Source organism: Erpetoichthys calabaricus, chromosome 5 (assembly GCF_900747795.2).
Source record: "Erpetoichthys calabaricus chromosome 5, fErpCal1.3, whole genome shotgun sequence".
Taxonomy (NCBI): Eukaryota; Metazoa; Chordata; class Cladistia; order Polypteriformes; family Polypteridae; genus Erpetoichthys; species Erpetoichthys calabaricus.
The window spans coordinates 231,038,528-231,059,806 of record NC_041398.2 but is presented as its reverse complement, the minus strand read 5'-3'; the positions used below and the strand labels follow the sequence as shown (position 1 = coordinate 231,059,806).

General features: G+C 39.1%; 1 protein-coding gene across 2 annotated transcripts in view; it reads right to left on the bottom strand.

The window, feature by feature from the left end:
- The window catches only part of fstl5 (follistatin-like 5), a 1,175,110-nt gene that overhangs the window by 461,848 nt on the left and 691,983 nt on the right, over positions 1–21,279 (bottom strand). For both annotated transcript variants that reach the window (XM_028802632.2, XM_028802633.2), the window contains exons 5-6: positions 18,241–18,437; positions 12,300–12,420 (exon numbers count right to left, since the gene is read on the bottom strand). In XM_028802632.2, the coding sequence (XP_028658465.2) occupies positions 12,300–12,420; positions 18,241–18,437 (318 nt within the window). The remainder of the gene's footprint in view (positions 1–12,299; positions 12,421–18,240; positions 18,438–21,279) is intronic.

The window sequence follows — 21,279 nt, the reverse complement described above, 5'->3', positions numbered from 1 at the left end:
GATAATTTTAGGTAAAAAAATCGGGAATGGTCTCCCCTAGACTTTCTCGTATACTCAGATATGGGGATAGATATTTGAGGAGTAAACCGCAAGACAATAATTATATTTTTGTATTATGTAGATTAAAGAACCATCAATGACAAATCAAATCAAATCAATAATATATTGAACAATTATTATAAAAGTAAAGTTGAATAACTGCAGTGGGCTGGCGCCCTGCCTGGGGTTTGTTTCCTGCCTTGTGCCCTGTGTTGGCTGGTATTGGCTCCAGCAGACCCCCGTGATCCTGCAGTTAGGATATAGCAGGTTGGATAATGGATGGATGGATGAAGTTGAATAAATTGGACTCTGCCGCTGCATGAATAAAAGGTAAAATACCACTTCCGGCTAGCAAAAATAGCCCAAAAGCTGATAGAAATCTATGTTTTGTACCTAATACTTGTATGTAAAATGTGGTTGTCCTAAGTGAAAGCGTACTCAAGTTATCGTGTTTACATACACACACAGACAGACACACAGACATAATTTCAAAAATGGTACTTTCGGACTCTAAAACATCGAGATTCATCAAAATCTTGAAATGGAATTTTTGAAGGATTCCAATATTTTCTCTATACTTTGTATACGAGAAAGTCAGGGAGGTCTAAAACGTTGAGATTCATCAAAATCTTGACATCGAATCGTTGGACAATTACAATACTTTCCCTATACTTCATATACAAGAAAGTAAAATATACCTAGATGAACATCCAGTAGTGAGCCCTTATACTGAAAAAAAAATGTGATGATTCACACTTAATATTTTTAATCTGAACCAATATAATTCTTTTTAGCTTATTGATCCCACAATTTTTAAGTTGAGGCAAATCATTTAGAGTGATTAGGTGCAATTCACTTGTTTTGTTACTGAAGTAAATCTATTTTTTAAGTTGTTCTTCTTTTTTGGCAGTTGGAAAGCCATCAAACTGGAAAGTTCAACCGAAAGAATATACCAGCAGCCCCTCAAACACAGCACATGAACAACCTAAAATATTAAGTTAACTGAAATAGGATTTTTACGTTTATTCCCTCCACCATAACTTAATTTGGTACAAACAAATTTTTTTACTTTGATTGAGATCTGAAACCAAATATTTCAAGCTGCAAAACTAAATGACTAACCTTAAGTTGCTTGAAAGAGAAAATTTACGTTGAATGAACAACATCAATGTTATAATTTTTTCAGTGTAGGTCAGAATGACCAGTAGCTGAGGTCTTACCTACTCTGACGACCATCCTGAACAAAGTAGTGAACTCTGGTCAGGACTGGCACTTCAACTAATGGTACCTGAGTCAAGGTACAGTTCTGTTGCCCATCTGAACTCCACCAATATCCTTACTATGCACGAGACACTCCACGTAATCCACATACAATTCCATATTGTGATACAGGCTTTCATATTACAATACTCCCAAGGTACTTTGTGTCCTTATAATAATGAAAAAATAAAGATTAGCTTTAAAACAATAAAACAAACAAAATTTGCATTAAAACAATATAAATATATGCAATCTTCACCCCTAGTTTTGCAATTGTGAAATTGAATCTGAAATGAAAGTCGACAATTTAACTCATCTTTTATGCTTCTCTACCATGGCACTTTTGAACTCTGTCTTGCCCTTTATAATTAAACACACAGGTCAGGTCACATCAGTTGGGGAGCATGCACTGGTTCGGCATGTTGCTGCAACTGCCACACAAGGAAAATGCTTGGGATCCTGGTTGGCAAACCCCCAGGCAGATACGCGGCCCTGTCCCACCCTCAGGAAATGACCATCTACCTGGCACAGCCAGGTGTTGCATGGGTGTCCCCTTGGGCTGGTCCAGCCAATTGGGTGCTCATCAATGAGGATCCTGCGAGCCGGTTCACCTTCGGGGAATCACGCCACATGGCTGTAGTGCCGTAACTGACGCTCCCTCACAATGCAGGTAATGTGCTTCATTTGGGTCTCCATGAGCAACTGTTCATTCAACACAAAGCCAAATCAGTGGTACCCAAGGATTCTCCAAAAAGATACAGTACCAAAGGAGTCCAGTCTTCATCTCAGGTCACTGGATGGTGTCCATGTCTCACAACCATCTAGCAAAACAGGAAACACCAGGACTCCAAAGACTTGGACCTTCGTCCTTTTTAAATAGATATCAGGAGTGCCACACACCCCTTTCCAGTGAACTTATGACCCCCCCCATGCTCTCCCAAGCCATCTACTAACTTCATAGGAAGAGTCACCAGAGACATGAATGTCACTGCCGAGGTAAGTAAACCTCTCGACGAGGTTGACACTCTCTCCACAGACAGACACACTGCTGATGGCTGTGCCTAAGAGGTCATTAAAGGCCTTTATCTGGGTTTTTATCCAGGATACTTGCAACATGACACTCAGACTCCTCGCTCAGTCTCAGAGCCCCAATCAAAGCCCATATTGACTCAGTGAAGATCACAGCATCGTCAGCAAAGTGAAGATCAGTGAATCTTTCTTCACCAACAGATGCCCCACAGCCGCTGGTGTGACACAGGTTGTGATACTAAGCAACATTTAACAGACATGTTATGTGTGACTAGAACCAAAATAACATTCCAGTAAGTACCAAAATTTTACAAAATTATAATCAATATTGTTTTGTCTTGGTAGAGTAATATATTGCTCTACTTTCCCCTATTGTATTATTAATATGTAGCCTTTGTCAAAATGCCTAATCTCACAGACTTACCACTGTTTATAAGGTATTATATTATATAACTTATCCCCACCTTCCCTTCTATATCTATAACCTCAGGCAATTAGGTGTAGTAAAAAAGACAAGCAGGAGTTAAGTTACACATAAAATAATGTATCTATATATATAAAATCCCTATGTGCGTCCAGGTGTCCGTATGTGGGTGTCTTCTGGTGAAGTGCGCATGCGCGGGGCACGGTGCTATGCGCGATATTACTGTCAGAGAAAGTTAGAGGCGTTTTACGGAAATACAAACCAGTATTACTGCAAGAGGAAATTAAAGGTACACAATACAGTGACGCATATTACAGCCACATACAAGCCAGTATTACTGTCAGAGGAGATTAAAGGCATGCTGTATTACCGACGCACATGCCTGTATTACCGCCAGAGAAAATTAAAGGTATATTACGGACGTACGGACGTACAAGCCAGCGGACGTACAAGACGGTATCCTTCAATAAGGGCGCACACAAAAAGGCGAGCCTCAAAAGGACGACCTCAATTGGGCGCAGCGAATAAAGGCGCGTGTAAATAAAGATCTGCACCTGTTGCTCTTCACATATTCCAGAGCCATTTGAACTAAATTATCTATGCGCCCTTATTGAATAGAGCCATACAAGACAGTATTACTGTCACAAAAAATTAAAGACACACAATACACGGCGGCAGCCCACGAAGAACGGTCAGCTCAGCAAGTAAACATCAACAAAAGAAAGGCTGAAAGAAAAAAAAATACGACCAACAAAAAGAATGAGGTCAAAGTCCCTTGCCATTTAATATAGACTGTTCCTGCTAATGTTTATGCACAACTGATCTAGCGCCCGTTACTGTAACGGGCTAAATGACTAGTTATTGATAATATTCATAAATAATAACAATATGCAAAGTACATTTGAATATTGGCAACCATACAACCTGATTAAATGGTGATGTGTAGTTTCAGGCGGCACACAGACTTGTAGTTATATAAAATGTTTCTAGTTAAAGCATCATTGGTGCTCAGCTTTCTTCAGAACAGGCCCTGTTCAATATGGCTGCTAAACTGTGCTCTTCATTGTATTGTCTTCATCATCAGAGGTTAGTAAGAGATGCTTCTTTCAGATGTTAGTAAAAGAGAGAGAATGTGGTTGAACAAGCAGATTTATAGATTCTCTGTCCAACCCCTACAGCCAATAGGACATCATGGTACTTAAAGTCCTCTAAGACAAGCCAATTCCAAACAAGCATACCTCAGACCAATGGGGAAATAGAACATCTTAATACCTGCCATCCCCCAAAACCAATTGTTGAGCTAAAGTTTGCCAGTCAGGCAACCTGGTGTCCTTGCGGGGGGGTTGAAAGACTCTAGCAGAGAAACACCCGTGTCAAGCACCCCCTTCCTTGAACTCTGTCGTAAAATTCAAAGAGACTCAGTCGTAAAGGGGGGGCAAACACGAATGCCTCTCACCAAAGTAACACTCAATTACATTGCTTTGCCTAAATTACAAATAAAGACATACAAAATATTTATCAAGTTATATGCAAAATCTCACATCACAACAAATATATAACAATATAACTAGCTGTGCTACCTTTTGAAGACAGGTTGAAATCTAAGTTGCCAATGTAGACTTCAGAATATTCATCATTAATGTTTGCAGTGTATCATCTATTGGAATGTAGTTTGAAATGCATGTAGTAATAAAATGAACATATTCTTAATTTCAACAGATGGTGCATCACAAATATTAGCACTGCTGTTATGAATCCTATACCAAATGGCATATAATAGAAACATAGTAACTGAAAAGACACACAGATACGCTGACACACACATACAGACTTTTGTCCTTTTATTAAGGTGGACTGTTAGTGAGCAACAAAGATCAGTAATAAATATGTCAGATAAAGTTGTAATTTTTTTCATGTTTTTGAATTCAAACTACTTTGCTTGTCCACCAGGCCTTTGCAGATTGAAGCCAGCATAATCCTCCTACTCACAGACACTGCTACTTATGCCTGATGGCAGAAGAAAAGTTTAGTGAGTTAGGCATTAATGCAATTACTGAAACTATATGTGAACATGTGTTGTTTTCTGGAGCAATGACAATGAGTTATTCACAGGGAAATCTGCCAGTTTGTGCTGAGCATGCACTTTGCGTGGATTAGGTCATTTCATCATTTCTTATTTTGTTACTGTGCATTACATAAAGATCAAACCTCAAAATCTCTGCATTTTTACAAAAACGCTGGCATCATATTTAAAGTGATTCATTTTGTTTCCTATGTTCAAAATGTATTCAATGTCGAACAAGGTTTGAATGCTACTGTATGTCTTCCTTTGCTTCTTCAATGTCCTTGTATTTTACAGACTTTTATTAAAAGTACCCTTTTCTTTAACATTGCCTTTGTGTGATTCTGAAATGGAATACCATTGTGAAAATGATTCATTAATGTGACACCAAAACAATGGAAATATGTGTCAGGTTCATGAGCCACATTTACATATAATATTGTCATCATTTGTGGCTGAGGCATAAATTGAAAAGACAATTATTGTCAGCTCGGAGCACTAGCAATGAAGTAAAAACCGAAGAAATCTGAAACATAAAGAAGACATACCACATCTTTTGAAGAAATGTAGCATTTTGTGCTATTTACCTTCTTTCTATGGAATATATGGGCAGATCCAAGGGCTTATTTCAGGAGTTAAGAAGGTAATAATACAACTAGATGGATTTGTTGGGAGTCTTTTTTAAAATTATGAGGATAAAGAACACAAAAGGTAAAAGTAAAGAAATAGCAATACATTGTGACAAAGTTTGACACTGGCACTCCGAAAATGTGCGAACAGGTGACAAACATAACCATTAAGACCTTTTATGTCACTGTGCTTGTTTGCTGCTTCAAAGTCTAAAGATGACCTCCAGTTTTGTGCTTGTCTCTGAACCAGTTAAGCAGTCCATAAAATATTATGGGTACAGTGGATTCAGAAAGAAATCCACATCCCTTCACTCTTTTCGCATTTTGCTCTGTTGCATTTTTCCCACATCAAGCAGCATTCTATGTTCCAGAATGACAAAGCATTCTTGCAGATTTACTACAAACAAAAAAACTTAAATATCACACTGACACGCAAGGCTGTGGAGTTGGAGTTGGTAAAAATCTACCGACTGTGGCATTGACTAAATGTAAATTTCACATATACTAATTTGATTAAACTATTTTTTCCTTCTAGACTTTTGATTAAAAATGTTTAAATTTTGTCAGTTTCACCTTATGTATAAGCCATGACAACAGTGCTACAGCCTTTAAACCTGGACTTTAACAGTTTCGAGCACTAAAGAGTAGCCCGATGATTCACAGCAGCAGTGATGAAGTGCCTTGTATCTTATACTAGCCATTCCCCATGGCTTCGCCTGCGTCATGGTGAAACAGGAAAGTGAGGAGGGCCCTGCTCGACTCTCCTACTCCTTATGTCACACTTTTCCCTCTGCTCGGCCCGCAGCCTCTGTCTCGGATTCAGCGTGAATATATCACTCCTGCAAGTGAACTATGATTCTTAGCCTGATGAGAGAAGTCGCAAAATCAACCATAATGTTCAAGCAAATTATAGAAGAAAACCTGCTCTAAATCTGTTAAGTAGATCTCTCGTGAAAAGACAGACAGACATTGGATTATATATATATATATATATATATATATATATATATATATATATTAGAAGACGCTATATAGCACCTGTTGGCTGGGATTGGCTCCAGCAGACCCCCGCGACCCTGTGTTTGGATTCAGCGGGTTGGAAGATGGATGGATGGATATATAGCACCTGACCCGACACAGATTGACATGGAGGCATGGGTAAAATAAAACAAACTATTTATTTTTCTTCAGCTGGAGGGCACGTCTTCCCCGTAATCCCTCCAGCCACAACACAGTCCCCAACACAGTACAGTACACCAAGCACTCTTCTTCTTCTCTCTTCCACCACCACTCCACCTCAGCAAGCTTTGTCCTCCTCCATCCGACTCTGGCCGCTGAGTGGTGGTCGCTGGCTCCTTTTATAGTTCACCCAGAAGTGCGCCAGGTGCTTGATCACTGAGTTCCCAGCTGCACTTCCGGGTGTGATGGATATGCTGCCCACACGGGCTCAGGAATCCCAAACACAGCACCCCCTGGCAGTGCCTGCGGGACCCAACAGGGCTGCACTCAACTCCAATTCCCATGGAGCCCTGTGGGAAACCGAGGCATCATTACAACCCAGGGGGGCGGCCGTCTAGCGTCCAGGGGGAGGTATTGCACTGTCCAGGGCTGCTAGCCATGGATATAGTGTGCAGGGGCGTCCCAACCAGGCATAGACCCCGGCCACCTGCCATATTATGTATATATATATATATATATATATATATATATATATATATATATATATATATATATATATATATATATATATATATATATATATATATATATATATATATATATATATATATATATATATATATACGGATGTTGTATGCTTTCAATCAACATAATAAATATACAAGTCTAATTAAAAATAGAGGAATTGAAGAGTCGGAGTTATAGTCAGTGGTACCACATATTGAGGGATTTGTGTATTGACTCAGACCCTTTTCTATGAAACTTGAAATTTGGCTCAGTTGTGTCTATTTCTGTTGATCATTGTTGAGATGATTCTCCAACTAGTCCATCTGTAGTCAATTCAGTTGATAAAGTATGATTAGAAAAGGCACACACCTGTCTACAGAAAGGTCCGGAGTTGACAATATGTATCAGAGCGTGGTAAAGTGAGGTCTGCGGCTGATTTTTTTAAATCGCAGCTTAAGGAGCGGGTGTGGTAGCATGGAGGGAGTGGTTCCCTGGTGTGATGTGGCGTGGGAATTTCTGTACTTACGTGTACGGGTGCAGAATCACCTGTGTCTGTAATTGATGCCAGTGTGACGATGCGGGTTCGCTCCAGGCTCCCATCCGACTTCTGGGAATTCTCGAACCCGACACCGTCGGTACTGTCACTGAGATGAGCTGACAAATGAGGACAATTCTCTAATGAAGCCAGGGGATTCAGGGCAAAAAGTGCCAAAGTGCTTTTATTATACAAAAATCAAAACAGTGTCCAAACAAAAAGTGCAGTGCATCACAGTTTCAATAAATAATCCATAAAAACCGTGCAAAGTGGGGATAAAAACAATAAATAAACCCTTTAAAATCAGAGGTTAAAAATGCAGTCTCTCTCTTCACGATCTTAGCACACCTCCTTCTCTCATTCTCCCCAGCTCACCCATAACTCGCATAGCCGGCGGAGACCCAACAGCAACAAGCTCCTTCCGACCTCCATCTTGGCTGCCTTAAGGACATCACGGCCAGAGCGCCCGAGGTCAGCTCTCCTCCCTTCTTCCTTCGCGCTCATGTAGTCGCTCCTCAGATCCCTCGGGAGGACACCTGCCTTGCTCACCCCACTCACCCGAACATTCAGTGGGGTGGACTAGCCCCTGGAGTGCCACAACCAAACGCTCCTTCACGGGGCCCCAGCTCGTTCTGCTTCAAAACCGTCAGGTGGCCAGATCCTCTTTCCAAACCTGCCTTTACACGTCCTTTAACCTCTTTTTCCTCTATCCATCCCGATGTCTTGATCCATCCCCCCTTTCCTTTGTGCCGGCCTGTATACACACACACACACACACACACACACACACACACACACACACACACACACCTCCGTGGGCACAGCGCCTTAATCACACACTGCAGGAAGCCAATGAAGCAATGGCGAACAATTGCACCCACACGTGCAGGTGCGACTCGCTCCAACTACTCCCATTAACTCCCCGCAGCCGTGCAATCGTGCCCACGGAGAGTGACACTGCTTTATGGAATTAAAACCTGGCCTATTTTCTTTTGAAGCCACGGACCCGGTATACCACAGCCAGGAGCTGCTAATTGCCGCACTTGTGCCACGTCCCCACATAAAAAGGAGATGCGTGAGTGCGGAGTGGGGAGTTCAGAAAGAAAGAAACAAGGAGGGAGGTTAAAGAGAGATGAAGGCAGGAGGCATTAACAGCTGGTGTGGGAGCGAACAAGAAAGAGACAGCAGGTTTGCTGGTGAAGGCAGGCAGCTGGGAGAAGAGCCCCGAAGGAGGAGTGTATGGCCGACACTCGGTGTAGGGTAGTCGGAAGTGGTTGCTCCAGCTGAGCAGTTTCGAGGAGCTTGAATGACCAGAAGTGTTGATGACTTGCCGTAGAAGGCAGCAGAAGACAAGGAGGCTTGGGAGGGTGTAAGCGCCCTGGTCGCAGGGGACCTGAGTCTCAGTCCGGCAAGGGAGCTGCACATAATCAGAGGACGGAAGGCAACCAGACCAGAGGAAGGTCAGCTGCACCTGCAGATAGGGCAACTCCCCTGTTGCAAGGCCAGTATGGGAGAAGCAGGGCAGCTGCCAGTTAAATGGAGAAAGCACCCAGCTTTTAAAAAGGGACTGCTTCCAGCCTGTTGATTTTTAACCTTGTTTTAATTGGTTGAATTTATTGGCTTTTAACCTCCACTTTTCACCTCGTTTTTAAGGATTATTTACTTAAGAATTATTTTTTGAATCGTTGCATTGTTTATTTGAACACTGTTTTTTTTGTTATTTTTTTGTTAATAAAAGCAGTTGTACTTTTGCACCCTCCTGTTGCTTTGTGTGGTATTCTCATGACATAGCTCATCCTGGTCACGACTATTGACGGTGTTGGGTTCAAGAGGCTCCCAAAAATGGAAGAGGGAGTTAGTAGCTGGACCAGCATCCTCACACAGAGCTAAAACCAAGCCATGAGGGGATTGCCTGCATTGCTTAGAGACAGGATTATGTCAAAGAATAAATATGAGGAAGACTACTAAAAATTCCTGCAGCACTGCAGCAGGTTCCCAAGAGCACAGTGGCCTCCATAATTCTTGAATGGAACAACCATGACTCTTCCTAAAATTGGCCACCCAGTCAAACAAAGCAATTAGGAGAGAATGGTCATGGTAAGAAAAGTGATCAAGAACTTAATAATCATTTGGCTGAGCTCCAGAGACCCTGTAGATGGGAAAAACATCACAGCACCATTCACCAGTCTGTGCTTTATGACAGAATAGCCACACAGAAATTTCTCCTCAGTGAAAGTTTTAATGAATCCAAAATTAGTGTCATGTCTGGGAACAAAATCTAACACTCATCACTTGTGCCAATGACATTCCAACGGCGAAGCATAGTGGTGGCAGCATCATGCTATTGAATTGTTTTTCAATGGCAGGGACTGGGACACCAGACAGAGCTGAGGGGAAAGGTTAACAGAGCAAATTCAAGAAATATCCTTTAATGAAAACCTTCTACAGAGCACTCTGGACCTCATTCTGGGCTGAAGGATCACATTCCAACAGGACAACGACACTAAGTGACTCAGCCAGAAGCCAGACTTAAACTCAATCAAACATCTCTGGAGAGACATGAAAATGGCTGTCCACCACAGTCTCCACCCAACTCGACAGAGCTCGATAGGGTGTGCAGATAAGAATATCAGAAAATCTCCAAAATCCGATGTGTAAAACTTGTCTTGTCACACCCAAGAAGACACCCAAGCTTCCTCAATAAAGGATGTGGAATACTTGGGTTAATGTGATATTTCATTTTTTTTATTTTGAGTAAATCTTCAACAATATCTAAACTCCTGTTTTCGCTTTGTCATCCTGGGGTATAGAGTGTTGCTTGATGAAGGAAAAAAAATAAATTGAGTTTAATGCAGGACAGCAACATAGCAAAATGTGGAAAAAATGAGGGAGTCAGATTACTTTCTGAAGACAGTGTATATTAAAAAGTAGGAATAGTAGCAGAAACTGGCATGATCAAGTAGTGGATAGAAGAATGGAAGAGTTAAAGGGAGTTCCCAAAAGAATGGCCAGGAAAATATAAATAAGATCTGTAAAAAGAAGTGTAGAGATGATTAGGCAAATACAAACAAGCGACACTAAAGTTGGTAATAGATAGATAGATAGATAGATAGATAGATAGATAGATAGATAGATAGATAGATAGATAGATAGATAGATAGATAGATAGATAGATAGATATGAAAGGCACTATATTATAGATAGATAGATAGATAGATAGATAGATAGATAGATAGATAGATAGATAGATAGATAGATAGATAGATAGATAGATAGATAGATAGATAGATAGATAGATATGAAAGGCACTATATTATAGATAGATAGATAGATAGATAGATAGATAGATAGATAGATAGATAGATAGATAGATAGATAGATAGATAGATAGATAGATAGATAGATAGATAGATAGATATGAAAGGCACTATATTATATAGATAGATAGATAGATAGATAGATAGATAGATAGATAGATAGATAGATAGATAGATAGATAGATAGATAGATAGATAGATAGATAGATAGATAGATATGAAAGGCACTATATTATAGATAGATAGATAGATAGATAGATAGATAGATAGATAGATAGATAGATAGATAGATAGATAGATAGATAGATAGATAGATAGATATGAAAGGCACTATATTATAGATAGATAGATAGATAGATAGATAGATAGATAGATAGATAGATAGATAGATAGATAGATAGATAGATAGATATGAAAGGCACTATATTATAGATAGATAGATAGATAGATAGATAGATAGATAGATAGATAGACAGATAGATAGATAGATAGATAGATAGATAGATAGATAGATAGATAGATAGATAGATAGATAGATAGATAGATAGATAGATAGATAGATAGATAGATAGATAGATACTTTATTAATCCCCAAGGGGAAATTCACAATACACAGCGGTTGTTGAGTTCAGTGCCTCAAGTCTTAGGTGGTAACCTTGAAGCTGATCAAACTAAAACTAAAAGCCTATGTTTGAAATAAGATAACTGGAGATTTGTGGTTTCCCCAGAGACCCCCACACAATTTCCAATACTTCACAAGAGTATTTGTAAACCGATAGCAAATACCTTTAGTTTTTCATGTAGTTGCCTCCTCCAGTTTTCAGGAAACACCCATGAAACAAGCCACCTGTACTCCAAAGGCTCTCACCTATCCCAGCTGGACTGTTTTTTTAAACACTGGAGCAATTTCCCCCATGGTCCGATAAGTTTAGGTAAATGTGAACACACCAATCGTACTCTGGTGGAGACCAAAAAAAAACTCTCCGAGACCCTTTGGAAATGGTGGTCTCAGTGTGGTGTAAAGTGAACCCTGGAGTGCATGATGTATGAATGTGATCAGACACAGGAGTGATGTAACTGCAAGAAAATACTGTGCAATCTGCAAAACATTTCTAAAGGTAATCTCAGGAATAAATCCAGACATTCATACAAGTTCCCATAGAACAACCACTACAAGTTACTATTCCATCAGATCAATTCTAGCACCTGATTCAGACACAGAGCCTCTATTTCTCTTTCACAAACGGTTTGCATAGCAGTTAACATTAACAACTGTGCATAGTCTGGCAAAAGTTGGAGTTTCTGGGTACACACTTACCAAATGCTCTGTAGAATTCTTCTTTTGATAGATGTTTATCTCCATTATAGTCATCGTATTTCAGCAGATCAAATAAAGTACAGTCAGCAAAATCATTGGCCAGTCCTTCTTGTTTTATTACCTAGAATAATGATGAAAATCATAATGAATAATGGATATTTTTGTCACAATCTTGATTAATGTGCCTTTCATGATGTATGTAATGTACAATATTCAGTTCACAAGAAGTAACATAACATTTCTAAAACTGATTAACCCTTTTCTTGGTTGGGGTAGCAAGAATTTATCCAAGCATCATCTGACATAAAGCAGGAATCAGTGATTTAGCATTCCTAACCATTAAACACATGTCCTGTGTGTATGCTGTGTGCCACAGAAGGGCTCCTGAATGAGACAGAATTACAGCCTTGGCAACAGTGTGCAGTGCCCCTCAAGACACAGGATAACTTCAGGCCAAGCACTTTCCAAAAATACCTGACCCACTCCTTTAAAACAGGTTGAGGCCAAGGAGGAATTCACAAGGTGCCAAAACCTCCTGGCTGCTAGAGAGCACCCAATCCAAGAATGGTTGGTAGAGGGCCATACTGTCCGCCTTTCAAAGGTGGCATCTAAGTAGTTGCTTTAGAGGACCACACTTTAAGAGAAACAGAAGGATCAAGGGTGCAGCCCATTGTACCTGGTGCAAATGCCTGACTCCAGAAGTGGAATTTAAAGGGTCCTATGACCAGAGGTCCACCGACTGTGAAGTTATTAATAGATTGGTGTAACCGTCCAAATAAGGGGGTATGGAGTCTGGAGAGAGTAACAAACAGAGACAGTTGGAGTGGGAGAGCGATGAAAAGTGTGAAGACGAGTGCTTTAGCGTTGCTGCAAAGTTTTGCTGTTTATTTTTTCTTGACTTTACTGTTATGGTTTTTTTACACTATTTCTCTTATTTTATAGTTTTGAAATATGCATATTTCAGCCATCCATCCATTTTCCAACCCGCTGAATCCGAACACAGGGGTCTGCTGGAGCCAATCCCAGCCAACACAGGGCACAAGGCAGGAACCAATCCCGGGCAGGGTGCCAACCCACCGCAGGACACACACAAACACACCCACACACCAAGCACACACTAGGGCCAATTTAGAATCGCCAATCCACCTAACCTGCATGTCTTTGGACTGTGGGAGGAAACCGGAGCGCCCGGAGGAAACCCACGTAGACACGGGGAGAACATGCAAACTCCACGCAGGGTGGACCTGGGAAGCGAACCCAGGTCCCCAGGTCTGCCAACTGCGAGGCAGCAGCGCTACCACTGCGCCTTCGTGCTGCCCGATGCATATTTCAAAGTGAATATTAATTTTGATTAAAAATGTATTTATGTGGGAGGAAACCGGAGCGCCCGGAGGAAACCCACGCAGACACGGGGAGAACATGCAAACTCCACGCAGGGTGGACCCGGGAAGCGAACCCGTGTCTCCTAAGTGCGAGGCAGCAGCGCTACCACTGCGCCTTTGTGCTGCCTGATGCATATTTCAAAGTGAATATTAATTTTGATTAAAAATGTATTTATGTATTAACATTACTTTTGCTTTGTTATGAATAATAATGGGCTCTGGCATTTTGTGTGATACTAAGGAATTATAGCCCACTCAAGTTGAGTGACGTCAGGGGCGGAACAGTAGAAAGCTGCCACTGTACACTTCCTGTTAGCCGAGTTTGCGGATAAAATCCTTAATATCTTTACCATGTAATTATACTGGTCTGTGCCAAAATCCTCCAGAGCAGACAAATTGGTGTACTTTATAGATATTGATTTGCTGGATCCATTTCTGAAACTGCAATTTCTCATAGAAAATGTAAAGAATTATTATTATTACTGTGAGATATTAGATTTAATGAAAAAAGTTTGTTGATCTTTTGAAAACAGCTTAGGTTTGTTTTATGGCATAAGTATCTTGATTAGAAAAATGGCAGTTTTACTTGTTCTTAATGTTAGTTGAGGAGGGAACAACCTAGAATCTAGTATTTGCTAAACTTTTTTGCTCTCAAATTTTTTTCCTCTCTTTTAATTCCTTCAAAATAGCCAGTAATTTATATTTAGGGTAGAAAGATATCAGTTTATTGTCCAGAAGTAAGAAATTAGTTTTTTAAATGGTTTCAACACAAAGCCAATGCCCAAATGGAGAGTGGAGTGAGTCTGTGTTAGAAGACTTCAGTTGATCATTACACCATAAAACTCCTTCAGAAGGTTACAAGAAGTAAAAACGACCAAGTAGCTACTATTTGTAAGTAATAATTATATTTCAAATAAATATATGTATAACCTTCAACTCTCAAAAACTAGAGTGATTCTTTTACCGGGTTTGTATTCATCACCCTCAAATCTACAAAGAACAGCAAACAATTTTTTTAGACCAGTAGTAGTAGTAGTAGACATTTTTCTGGAAAAATTATCTTCTTGTTTCTTGTTTCTACTTTGGCTTCGAGATTGTCGTCAGGGCATTTTGATTTCCCAGCAATTGAACTTGTCTTTGACTTTAGACTATGTCTCTTCCCCTGATGTCTGCATTTAAAAAACTCCACTAGTTTTATCATCTACCAGAACAGGTGTAGTCCTGCGGTCTGTAAATAGGAGAACCAACCAGCCATGTAGGCGAAGGATCAATGACCATTCAGACAGGCTCAGAAAGCTTGTAGAATTGATATTTTAGTAAAAATGTAATTCTCTCTGTGGTTTTCCCTTACTTGACACGTTTATTGCTCATTTTTGCTGCAGAGAGTGGCCACAAGAGCTCCCTCCAAAGAAACTTCTTATTGTCCAGAGCCTGAATTTATCACACAAACTTTTGGTTTCTTCTAGGAAATGCTGTGACCCTACTCCATGGCAAGGCCCACTCACTGTATATCAATTTACTCACATTACACTAATATAGCATCACTGGGTACCCTATCAGCATGTCCTTTAGGTATGAAAGGAAAATTGTGTACTGGGGAAAATCCATATTAGCAATTAAATAACATGCAAGCCCCACACAGACAGTAACCTATACCGTCTTCAAACCCAAATCGCTGGTGCTGTCCTGCAGCAATGCTCACTAGTAAGACATTATGTTTCTTATGGTGATGCATTAGTATGTCTACTGTCACACATGCGCGACTACGAGGGACCAAGTGGAGGTAATTACCCACAAGACCAGGGGGTGGCGGGGTGCATTAAACCTACCTCTGTTCTGCCTAATTCAACATCATGTCCGGCGCTCAGATTGACGTGACTTCCGGTGGCCAGACTGACGTGACTTCCAGTTCCATCGCCCAGACTGAAGTCACCTCTGTTTCCGTCGTTCAGATTGACGTCACTTCTGGTTCCGGCGGCCAGACTGACATCACTTCCAGTCCCAGCCAAATGACATCACTTCCGCTTTTCAGCTTATAAAGCCGCCATCTTTTCTTAGCCCCATCAGTTCAGTTTGGAACTCAATGAGAACACATCTCATCCTGTTTCTCTACCCTGTTGCAGCCAGGGACAATATACGGGTGGCTGCCCCAAACCTTTTTCATGTGTTGAGACTGATTCTTTCACACTACTTATTTTGCAAGTTTTAAACTTCATTTCAACTTCTCTGTGTTTTCTTATCTTTATATTTTAAACATGAGACACGCCGAAACGACATGCATAATTTGATATTTTCAATACTTAACTACGAATAAAACATAAATAATCATTTTGATAACTTAAGATTTCTTCTCATTTTGGATGATAACATTTTGCTCTATACTGTGAAAAACCATTAAAAAGTTTGCCTTTAGGTGGTTGCAAAAGCTTAGAAAGAACAGATGCATTCAAAGTCTTTTTGCTTTCTCTCTGTTTTTGGCAGTCGAATTCAATGCTAGCTTTAATTAGCACTTTTTTTTAATTAAAAATAATAGTCTACTCTAAACATCTTAACTTGTAATTCTCATTCCTCTTCTCAGTTTTTCACCGATATAAGAAAACCTAATATAGTAGTAAAAAACTGCGAGTTCCAAACAATTTTGACAATGTGTCAGACTCCTCTTATATTCATCTCAGAGTCTCAGCTTAAAATTCAGTTATGAATTTCTTTATATGACAAAAGAATTATTGTAATTGTCCACTTGTATAACTGTTTCACAACTGTCATGAATTTTCAGTCTTCAGAAATGTTGATTTTTACACTGGAAAATGAGGATTTTGCTTCCTGAACACTTTAGGGCAGGGGTGTGCAAAGTCATTCCTGGAGGGCCGCAGTGGCCGCGGGTTTTTATTCCAACCCAGTTGTTTAATTAGAAAACAATCCTTGCCAATAATTACATTTCATGGCTTGTTAGTGCTTTAACTCTGCTATGTCAAGTCATTCTCAAATCCTAGATTTTTTTTTCCATTCTAAAGATATCCAAATATTTTGAAGTGTAAAACGGATGGGTAATTCTCAGTCCTTGACTTTTTTGTCTTCTCTTTCCTTCCAAGTATTTAATTAAACCAAATAGTGCATAATAAATACACACAGGCGTAAAGGGTAACAAGCAAAATGGATAACTGCTGGTTTCTTTTGTCATTTGCATCTTATTGCTAATAAGGAGCAATTAAAAACCAAGAATGCAGCTGTTTAAGACTTAAATAAGCAATAAGGGTTCAAAATCTTAACGAGGGAGATAACTAAAATGAAACAGAAGTGTTTCTAAAGCAATTAGTGCTTCTTATTAACAATTGGGTTGGAACAAAAGCCTGCAGCCACTGCGGCCCTCCAGGAATGACTTTGCACATCCCTGCTTTAGGGTGTATCTTACGGATTATGGCCTGTTGATAACAGAAATCAATTTTTGTATCATGTATCATTTTATTGCAATCACCTATTTTTGTGACTTCCTCTTGTATAATAAGCATACATATATTTAACCATGAACGTTTGTGGTGATGTAAAAGTTGTGACACTGCTAGTAGGAATGCACCTAGGATACCCCAAGTCCTTTGTTTCATTTGTAAATAAGACAGCCATGCTAAAGAATCTCATTACTGGCTGCTCTATAAGCATGTTGTTCCATGGCCGACCATTTGTCACAAAGATAGTTTTGGCACCTTTTCATATAAAATTTGCACTAATGGAAAATTTAGTGAAAGCAATAAACAGAGAAGGTGGAAATTTTGATATGTGAGACAGATGTTTCCACGAGTAACTGATGCTAAGATTAAGAATGGCATTTTTGTGGATCCAAAAATCAGACACATCCTCAAATTTGATATACCTTCTTAATCCTCGAGAGGTAGCTGTCCTTTCACATGACCTTTGAGCATAGGCTCAGCCATTATACTGCATTCCTGAAGCAATTTTCAGGGTAAGGGCCCCTCTCAAGAGCCCAACAGAGTAGGATCCCTTATTACCACCCAATAGGAACCCAATTACCACAGGATGTCCAAAAATTACAAATACTTGTGCATTTCAGTACGGTCTCAGTTCAGTCTGAAACCTGCTTAAGGTAACTGCGTTGGGCTCCCTTGGTATAAATAAAGGAAGTTTCGAACCATAAAGATCCTCTGATTATTTAATAGAGAGAGAATCCCTGACAACAGCATCTCAAAAAATCAGCAGCGTATTTGTGAAAAAACTCACACTGGGTCTCCTGTATAAGTTGCCCCATATAACAGATTTAGGTACACATAAAAATTTGAAAACAATTACTCACCACTTTGCGTTGACCCCCACCACCCCACTGAGTATAAATATTTATGGCCTTCACAGCTTAATGAACTTCTCTAACTCCACTTGTTACCGAGTGTGATGGCCATAATGTCATAATGCATGGCAATAGACTCTCAAAATGAGCACTTTCATATACGGTATTATGACCAATTTGCTAATTTAAAGATTTGATCAATCACTTTATGTATATAATGTTGATAAGAACAAAACTAGTGGTTACTAAATGATATTCTCACCTGTGACAATTCACTGCTGTCTACCAGCCCGCTGTTGTCTGAGTCAAAATATCTGAACATCTGATCTACCAGGAGTTTCTTCAAGGATGTCTTCTCTTCACTGTCTTCCTCTTCTCCTTCTTTGACATATTTTTGATTCTGTAGGTCCAGCATTCTAAATTTTAATTTATCATATTCAATTGTCTTACATTTGTCACCTGCAAAAAAATAAAAAAAAGTTACTGTTGTAATTTATATAAAAGAAAAAGTACAGCACTTAACTTTAACATGAAGCAATGGTAAAGAATGGAAGCTTTTCATATTGGCATTAGCAACCTTTTGTTACATGAGCAACATAGAATACTCTTTATTGTTTTAGAAATAAAAAAAATGAGAAGAACTGAACTTAACAAAAAGAATTATTTTAAGATCACCTCCTATTGATTATATTAAATGACTAGTTGTGTTCACCGGTTTAAGATGGTTTGAAATTTAAGTAATCAATGCAGACCTGAGGATTAACATTTGCTATGCACCATCTATTGGAATTCATGTTGTAATGCATGTAATAATAAAATGCATGGCATCTGTCATTCCAAAAAAATGGTGCTTCACAAACATTTCTAGCAATAAAATGCAGTGTGTCTTTCATTCCAACAGATGGTGCTTTACAAATATTTGCAGCAATAAAATGTATTGCATTTGTCATTCCAATGGATGACGTTTCACAAACTTTTGCAGTTATAAAGTGCATAGTGTTTCACGTGCCAACAGATTGTGTATCACGATCATTAGCACTGCCTTTGTGAAACCCATACCAAATGGCATATAACAGAGACATAGCAACCTGATGGGCACACAGACACTTGCCCTTTTATTAACAATGAGAATACGTCTTGCAGTAGCAAACTAAACAGAACCAAAATTACTCAATAAGTAGAAATAACTTTAAGCATATCACCAAAACTGCATTGTTGGGTTGGATCTCACTTAAAGAATATGGGTTGAAATCTTTTTAATTTACATGTACAACAATGATCATTTAAAAAAAAAATGTTAGAAGCATCTAGTAGTCAATTCCAATACTCAAGATTCAAGATCTCAATAAATGTGTTATTTAGTCGTAATATGACTTACAAAGTGCTAATGATGCCTTTAAAAACAGGAGCTCCTTGGATCAGGGTACTCATGGATATGTCCTGGGTTCAAAACTTGTTCCTGGTCAGTGATATGTGTGGGTTTTTCTTTGTGAGTATTTCAGATATGAGTCTTAGTTTATGTTCTTCTTCTTATATTATGTTTTAATTATGATTGTCATCTACATACATTAAATGTAAAGTCTGCATTATATAACACAAATATGGACCCATGCAATTTATGATAAAAAATGACATATACATTGAGATTGTTGTTCCACATAAGAAGTAAATGATGTTGTCAAGAAGACACAAGTCTGATAAAATACAGAATAGCGCCACTGATGTAATATTTTAGTGTAACGTAAGATACACTACACCTCACCTCAGACACATAGCGATGTACTCACTCTGTTTGTACATGTTTCCGCTGTTCGTATTATAGTGTCTGAAATGCATTTCTAGGCCAAAAATCCATGACAGTTTGTCACCATTTCAAATAATCAGGCTTATATTTGCAAAACCACATGTCCCAAGACATATATGTTAGGCTAATTAGTGATTCCAAAATGACACTTGTAAGCTAAATGTTTACTGTAGGAATGGTAAAAGTGTTCAAACTGCCTGCCTGTTAAAGCAGGCCATCCTGACATCACTTGTGTCAGTATATCAAGTTAGAGAAGAGATCATGTAACATTTTAAATTTTTGTTCTCTGATAACAATTTACCTAGAAGAATTGTATGCTATGAACCACATGTTTATCCAAGACTTTTAACATATTAACAATTTTGGGACTTTCGGACAATATTAAGGATGTTACTAGGATATACCATTTATCTCTGTGCTGATTGATGCAAATCTTCTTATATAATACACTACTGTGGCTGTCTGTTTGTCTGTTCAGGATTTTAAATCACCTGTAGCTTGCAAACTATTGATCTGAAATTTGGTACACATGTACTACATGACATCTAATATCCACATTCAGGGTGATGATTGACCTCCAAGGTTATTCCTGTTTTTTATTTTATTTTATTGTAGAATCAACTCTCGGCAGCAGCCAGCAGGGTAGCCATGTGGCACATGTGTATGGGCGCCGTTCTCATCCCTACCACCTTCGCCGTCACTTCCTCTACCTCTACATATCTTAAATCATTATTGAGGCAGACTTAAGACTTATGTGACAGCTTAAGTGAAAAATTAAAGAAAACTTACTAAGTAATTGCAACAAAAACACTGACAATCAATATTAACGCAAAAAGATGCTGACTATAGAAGAGAAGAAGTGGGCCGCTAGGGTGGAGAAAAGAAGATCTGCTCAGGAAGCAGCAAGCGCATCAACCTCTGAGCAAATGAATGGTAAACATACAGAGAAAGAGGAGGAAAACTAGGAATGCTCAAGTCAAGTGTATTCACTGCACATTACCGGTTAATATATATTTAAATATGTTATGTAAATGAACCTAACTGATAAAGGAGGCTGTTCTGTTTGATTTCTTCAGTCTTGCCATGAGAACTCTGCTGTTCACATGGTGAGGCTCCATCAGTCCGGGTATAATAAAGAACATCCATCTTGAATTTCATTTGTAACCACAACTCATGACTATTCTTTATTTAGTGAAATATTTATTTAACTAACATGTGAATATACAGTATGTGTGAATGGGACCTCCAAAGTTACGGTTGCCCTCTCCAGGAATGGTTCCTGCTTTCTGCCAGGACTAACTCTTGTCCCCCATAACCCTGAATTGGATTAAGGGGGCTGAAGAATGTTATTATGAAGAACAGTGAAACCCATTTTGACAGGTTATAAATTTTTTTCATTCTTTGGATGATTTTATTTGTTTATGAGATTTTTATACAGTATTTCAAAAGCTTAACTTGATAACTTTTTATGTACAAGTTTGAATTATATTTCTCTGT